Source organism: Buceros rhinoceros, unplaced genomic scaffold (genome assembly GCF_000710305.1).
Source record: "Buceros rhinoceros silvestris isolate BGI_N320 unplaced genomic scaffold, ASM71030v1 scaffold14078, whole genome shotgun sequence".
Taxonomy (NCBI): domain Eukaryota; kingdom Metazoa; phylum Chordata; class Aves; order Bucerotiformes; family Bucerotidae; genus Buceros; species Buceros rhinoceros.
The window spans coordinates 15,750-23,313 of NW_010427596.1; the positions used below are offsets into that span (position 1 = coordinate 15,750).

Sequence of the window (7,564 nt, forward strand, 5' to 3'; positions counted from 1 at the left end):
AAGAGTTCACTACATGAATAAATTTGCTATCAACCAGCTACAGACTCATCCTTTATCCATTTGGTGCAGAATACCCAATTATTTCCCTGCATATACTAGCCATTCTCAGCCAGTTTATGTTTCATTCCAAGAGCTGACAAGACTTCAAGGATTACAGATAATCTGTGCATTAGTCAGGTTGCAGGTGTATGTGACAGCATTTAGATGCCTACATTATACGTTTAAAGTATCCATATTGTCTTCACATCTGAAATACAGATGAGACTCTACTCCTAGATAGTGAGAAAGTATCTTTTCAAAGCTGGTCTCATGGGGGACTATGCATTTGTGTGACTTGATGGATAGTTCTTCAAGCAGTAGTAGCATCATTACGTACTGAAAATTATTTCAGTGGAAGGTCTGAGTCTTGAAGGACTGAGCTGAGGAATGGACAAGTCAGAAAAATGCAAGATGATCCTGAACCTTCATGTATGATTAAAAATTAATGGACTATAAGGGGATGGTCAAAATCTAAAGAGATTCAACAGGAGGATCATAAAGGAACCATGTTAGTAAAGGACATTTAAATATTTCTCAAAGATCCTTACACATTTACTAAAATGAGGAGATTCAGCTACTGTTAATGATGTTAATTAACATATTCCTCATTACTTATTCATCCCGAATTACATATGCAGAGTGCACAACACTGCATGGCTGAAAACGAAAGTTCTGACAGAGGTATTTATCACCAAAACATTCCCATAGAGAAAACAGACCTTTTGAACCAGCCTCTTCATAGTACTAGACTATTCCATCCTTTACAGAAAAGGAAGCCTTACAGTTTTCCATTTTGGAATTATTTTTCACTTCAGTATCTTGCATTTTGTTGTTGGGGAAAGCAGACTACAAAATAGAATCTAGCTATGTACTGTGATGAAACACGTCAGCTTTAAAATATGTTATGGTTCACTTAGAGTTACTTTTATTAAGCAGTATTGTTTCATTGATGACTTTATTCTGTTTTACTTCATTTCATAATGGGAGAAAATTTGAGTGCTGGAATATCTCGTAAAATAGAAAATGTGGTTCCAGCCTGCATGTGCTAATAAGACATATTATTTTAATCAGGGTATATCATGGTATATAGAGAAGTATCCTTAGCTGAGGTGACAGACCAATGGGTGAATTCTAACAATATCTGTCTCTCTAGTTCCTACATGCATCTTTCTTAGAGGCAACCACTGGTGTGGTTTCAGTCTTGTTTCTGTCAAGTCAAGACCACTGGACAGGGAGAGAGGTAAGGACCTTTCTTTAGATTAAATGTTGGCAATTACAGCTAGTGTCACATCTGAAATTCCAGATTGATAGCAAAAATTCAGGACATCTGAAGAAGAGGAGGACAAGCACGTTGAAAAATTAGGCTGGCAGCTAAGATCTCTGATAACATTCTGCAACAGAAACCTAGAAATCTCATTAGAAATACAGTTCTCATGGAACTTCACCCAATCTTGTCTCAGAAATGAAGACAGCAGGCAAGCAACTAACTGTCAAGTTTGGCACCCTTCAGAATCAACACCTAGTGTGGGAAACAGAAAATCTGGACAGATAAAGCCTTACCTTGCTCTGGATGTAGATTTCTACATCTTCATCCATGAATGCTTTCGTGGCAAGATGGTCTTCGCTGCTCTCTAAAGTGAGATTTCACTCTTCACTCATTCACCTGCCTCTGGAAGTAAAGGACACTCAGAGTGAGCTGCTCAGAGCCTTCTGGCCCTGTGATGCTCTGGTCACTTAATTCCTCTCTGGATCAAGAAGAGGAGAGAGAAGCAAGGAAGTGTGTCTATTTTAATTTTTTTTTTTTGTCTGAGTTATAATGGTGATGTCTAGCTGCTTTGGAAAACTAGCTCCAATTATTTTCTAAGTTCAATCATAATTATTCATCTCATTACTTTTAAATGGTGGGTCTTGCAAGCAGGCAGGCACAAAAATATCCCAGCTACTGCTCTGTCTCGGGGCAGATCTGGAAGTGCCTTTCAGATTGCGCTGCAGATTCAGTAAGCTCGTGCACAGCATTATTATTCTGTGTGCCACAAGTACTTCCCTGCCTCACTAGCCCTTCACTAAACCATTTGTTAAACACTCTCAGCTATCCCTGGTTGACTTCAATCCACCCACTTTCCATCTAAAACTGCACGGGTATTTTTACACTCAGACCATTCATACGGGTTGCAATCTGCAGCCTCTGCTCCCCTCTCCTCCCCTCTGCTTATATCTCTTCTCTCTCTCCGGCTGTATTGACAGTAAATATCCTGCAGCCTGTCCCCTCCTGTAGTTTGCTTTCCTTTCTTTATAGTAAACAGTCAGAAAGCTGTCTCTCGTTTTCTGCCAGCAGCTCAGCTAACAACCCCATATGGATAATTCAGAGGGAAAAACAATTGATCAGGCCTCATTGATCCAGTGAGGGCTGGTGGCTTTTAGAAAAAAGGGTACATCAGCACACAGACGGGAATGACAGAATATAGAGATGAGATCTCATGCTGCTAAGTGTCCCTTATTAAGGAAGGCACACTCCACTTTTGAGTAAAATCATTATTTCCTCCTGGAACCTGAACTTTGACATCCCTTGACTGATTTATTACCTCTACACAGCAGCTGGCAAAAGGCAGCACTTGGGTAGGCTCTGGGTGCTGCTACCTCAGGGCAGGCACTGTTGTTACTAGTTATCCTTTATGATGTTCCTTATTAACAGCCGAGTACTAAGTACATTAATGGAGTTCCAATACCTGCAGAACATCTGATTTCCCAGAATCTACAAATCAAACCTTTCTCTGCACCTCTCAGGATCTGCCTTCCTCTTTTCGCTGAGGGACTTGAGGAATCCTTCACAAGACGTGTAAGCATGTACTCCCCAAACGAGCTTGCATGAGATATGAGACTGAAAAAGATGAGTCCCCCAATTTTTAGGGAACCATATCCTTGTACACTTCAAGACTTACTGGCTACCTTTCACCTGAAGGGCCAGCAGTGTATGTCAGCTCTGCTAGGGAAGCCAGAGAGAAGGCAGGTTCTGAAAGAAGGTGAGTGGAATAATAGATTAGGAAGGACTTGTAGGGGTGGCTTGGAAGGGATTAAGTTCAAGCAGAGTGAGCGAGTGAGGAGAATGAGCTCTTTAAATGGTCAGATTCTGTTAAAAGTGTGTCCTGATAACATTAATTCCCTTGTGCCGCCTCAGGCAGCTAGCTGTACATACAGAGGATGACTTCCTCAACACTCCTGATACCATACATTCCTTGAATAACCAGAACCTTAGATGTGTATTAGGAAGTAAGGAGAGACTAAGGGTTTTTCTCTTGCACCTGTAAGGTCTCTTCTAGTGACAGCAGTCCAGAGTCACAGGTGCTGGCAGACAGATGAAGAAGTTGTTTTGGTCATTCTTCTGGTATACGATAACACACCTTAAGTTTATAATCCTTTTATATTGGGAAGCACTTCTCCAAGAGGGTCTAAATGTCCCCTGTTCCCTCTCCTGATAGTGAGGGAAGATGACACAAAGTCTTGGACAAGGAGCATCTTTTTGTTTTATGTTCAAGCATATTTAAGTTCAAGTTTACACTAAAGTCCAAGGATCTGAGCAACAGATCCTGCCTGCTCCTGCCATCTGAAGAGAATAAATAATTCTCCCTATTAAGGAGGTGCAAGGAGAGATGGCAGGAGCAAAAGCAACAAGAAATCCACCATCAAAAGTAACACCAAACACTGGCTTTTCTCAACTCCGAGAACTCCTTGCTTCAGCTGTAAGAATTTGCTGCTTCGTAATTTCCCCAAACTTCAACAAATCCAAAGAAAGAAAGAAAGAAGAGGAACAGTTACAAGAACTGGATGCAGGAGATCACAAGCAGACGGACGACTTGCACTGAGTGCCTGTAGATTTTATCATGCTACTTATAGGATTAGAAGAGTACGATTTGACTGACAGAAAATAATGCAACTGATGAAGGCCCTTACAGCAACAGTAAAATACAGTACAGGTTAGAGTGGCAACAGGCCCTTCCATAAGGAGAAGGGCAGCATGGCAATAGGGGAGAGAGCAGCTGCTCTTGACTTCACTGAGGAAGAGACATCACAAGGACTCTCGTTTGTTACACAAGGACCAGATAGCACAGAACACAGGAGGAAAGTAGAGGCAGATGGCCATGTGTGAGGAGAGAATATTACTGTGGGAAAAACCTGCATCAGAAGGGAAGAATACAGAGAACAGGGAGTGCAAAGAGAGTAACATCTGCAGAGATGGAAGAGGACATAGACCCAAAGTGGTAAGAATACAGGCTCCTCCAGTAAGATCTGCCGAGCTGATGCGGTGGTGTTGCAGTGAAACCTTTACCGAACTTCAACCAGTAGTCCTGGCTTTTGCAGCTCACCCCATTAAAAGGTCATCATTTCTAGATTTTTTTTTTTTTTTGGCTTTTCTCTGATTAAGCACCAAAACCACAGAAGCAAGCCCATGATCCAGGTTGGTCCGTCTCGGGGAGCATATATCCTGACAGTGCTTGTACAGGGAAGTAAGATTACAAATGGATAAAACCCAAGATGGACCCAAGCTCCAAAGTCTAATAAACACACTTTTCTGAGAAAATGTTTCCTCTGAACCTACAAAAACTTAACACCCCAGGCAAGGGGGAGTGAAGAAAGGCTATTTCTTGTTCCTCACTCTGAGAGACACAGATGTTAAGAACACCCCTCCTGTCACTTAGATTGTCCTCCATTCTCCAGCACAAGGCATATTTTGTTCCTTGATGAAGAACGTTTTTTAACTGTTGCTTTTGGAGCAGCTTACACACTGCTAACACTCCCTGAGCAGGGGAGGCCACGGTCTGCCACAGAAATGTGTCTTCACAGAATACAGCAAGGACCATGTGTTCCCATCCAGCTCTCCCAAGGTCAGCCTGACAGCCGAGTCAGCCATGGACTGAAAGAATGGGAAAAGCTCACAACTGCTTCACGGAGATGCAAAGCTCCCTGCTGAAGCCAGACAACAACATAAAGATGCAAACAAAAAATGCGTCTTCAGTTCTTGTTAGCCCACAATCCTTCAGGTATCATGGATCTGAGCCCTGTAAAAAGCTTTTGAGCTTCATTATTTTAACAAATTAAATTCCTCAAGTATACTTATTTCTAAGGATATTCCCACCGGCACTGAGAATGGCCACCTTTCTGACACTTATGAATCCTTTTCTTTTCTCTGATTTTTGAAAGAGACTTAAGCTCTCATTGGGATCTGGGTGTATTCCCAAGGGGAAGAATTACGCTCAAGACTGTTCTTGCTGAGGCCACAGCAACCTTCCTTCTCTCTTTGGCGTCCCTCAGGAGGTTACCAGCATCACTTGCATAGCTAGCTGACCACAGACAGTCCCCCAAATTGTGCTTGATGAACATCCATTGATTTATCCAGCTGTTCTCAAGCATTTTCAAGCCACACTTCAATGGTCTTCCCAAGACACAGTTCCATGCCTGCTGATCTGCGTAAGTTCATCTGAAATGATTCAGCTATATTAGATCTCCCCATCTGTTTTATTCTAGTGCCCAACTCATAGCACCTTGTAATGGAGTTCATTTGCTGGCTGATCTCCTTTGTATCTGTGTCTTCATTTGCTTATCAGAACTCTAAGAGGATTTAGGGATTTCCTAGAATCTGCAAAAATACTGAATCTATGATACATCATCTTCATTCATGCCTTTGGCAATATCCATAACTGAATGACTGCGGATCTGTGAAACACACATGAAAGTATTCTGTAAATATATACCTTGAATGGTGTTAGATTGGCTCTTGTATCTTCTGAAGCTGCCAATTAGTGATGCTCTCCATGCTTTTCCTGGCTTTCTTTACTTCACTCTTCAGTTTCACAGATACAACAAATATATTTCAAACCTACAATAAAAATAATCTGAACTGTGAACTGTACAACAATAAAATCAGCAACATCGTGTAAATACGAGCAGTAATGTTAACTGTATGGGGAAGTCCAATATTGTGTCCTTTTCTGTTTGGCAACTATTTAGAAAAACTACTCATACGGAACAGTAAGCATGTATTAAAAAGCCTCTCCTAAATCATACAAATGAGTCAGTCCAATGTACCACTTGTGACTCACGGATGATCTGCAGTGGCACAAATAAGCCCCGCTGAAGATGCTGCCTTCCAGATGAAATACAACCCTTAATTTGTAGTTGCTAATGATGACCCATCACTTTTTGCTCTAATTACCAGAGGCATTAAGTCTGTTGCATTAGCTGAAGCATGTACTTGGGTCAAGAGAGACTACCAAAACAAATCATCCCAGTAGATTTAATAAACTGTGACAGTTCTCTTGCCTTCTTAAACTGTTGCTCCATTTCTCCCCATTAGTGGATTAAGTGACTGTACAAAATGAGTAATTGTAGCTTGAATCCCCTGTAACATTTATGCTGTAACAGTCCTCAGCAGTGACGGTTCGGTACTGTCCAGATCTCCATTCAGAGGATACTAGCATAACATAATCAGGCTTTTTTGGGGCACAAGTTATGTGAATTCATTCGTGGTTTTGTTTTGCTGTTGGGGTTTTTTTTCCACTTTGTCTTTTAACAAGTAGATATGGGCAAAGGGGATGCTTCAATGACAAAAGCCTGGGATGGACTACAGGGAAAAGAAAGTGCTGCTAATTCACTGTGACAGCATCAGAATCACATGTGGATGCCAAATTGAAATGCTTCTCCACTCATTCCCACCCCTCACCAATCAATACTTGGCAGGCTCATAAATGCTCCAAATGCCTATGCTGCTTGTTCTCACTGACACGCATTATCACATTAACCTTGGGCCTGCACTTCATACCAAGAAAGTTAGAGGTTTATATCCTTTCCAAACTAAGCATAACATTGGATCAGGTCCAGTGGTTTATCAAGCCTCATACCTTTTTTCCATTCATGGCCAGACCAGACACACCAGAAGGCGGCAAATAGCTTTTGCTAGAAACAAGTTCTCTTAACACGGGAAAAGGTTTGAAACTCAAAATTATTTACAACCTGAATTTCTTCAGGCTGCAGTGTAGCATTTCCAAAGGAAGTGATCACTTCAGGATCACTAACTTAGGATGCAAGAGATTCTGAAAAATGCTGAAATTCTGATGCTGCTACTCACCATTGACCAGCCTCAGCTAGCGAATTCACAAGAATCCAGTCGGTTTTGCAGCCGTTGTTAAGAAACAAGCCACTGGGCAGCAAACATAAATAAGGTAGCAGGGCTTCCAGTATTGCCAAGATCACTGGCACCCAGTGTGGTGAGCTGTTCCAAGAGTCTGGAAATTTCCAAGTTCACAATGGTCTGCTCAGAGGGTGGCAGAGGGAAAGGAAGGTGGGAGCCCTGGCTGCATCAGCTCTGAAGTTCCCAAGAGTTGACGGAGATGTTGGGCAGGAAAACTGGCATTATGAGTTCTAAATGCATGTATTGTTCTCTGAAGTTTACAGAAATAGTACAAGTTCAGTGCATGATGATTCAAACATAGAGGAAAAATATCCTCTGGCAGAATATTCTATCACTATGTTT

At 41.7% G+C, this 7,564-nt stretch overlaps 1 protein-coding gene across 1 annotated transcript in view; it reads right to left on the reverse strand.

Annotated features, from left to right (window-relative positions):
* Positions 1-1,635, reverse strand: part of MAB21L3 (mab-21-like 3 (C. elegans)) — a 16,068-nt gene extending 14,433 nt beyond the window's left edge. Inside the window, exon 1 of the mRNA XM_010141966.1 lies at positions 1,600-1,635. Coding sequence (XP_010140268.1) covers positions 1,600-1,635 — 36 coding nt within the window. The remainder of the gene's footprint in view (positions 1-1,599) is intronic.
* Between the last annotated feature and the right edge of the window lie 5,929 nt (positions 1,636-7,564).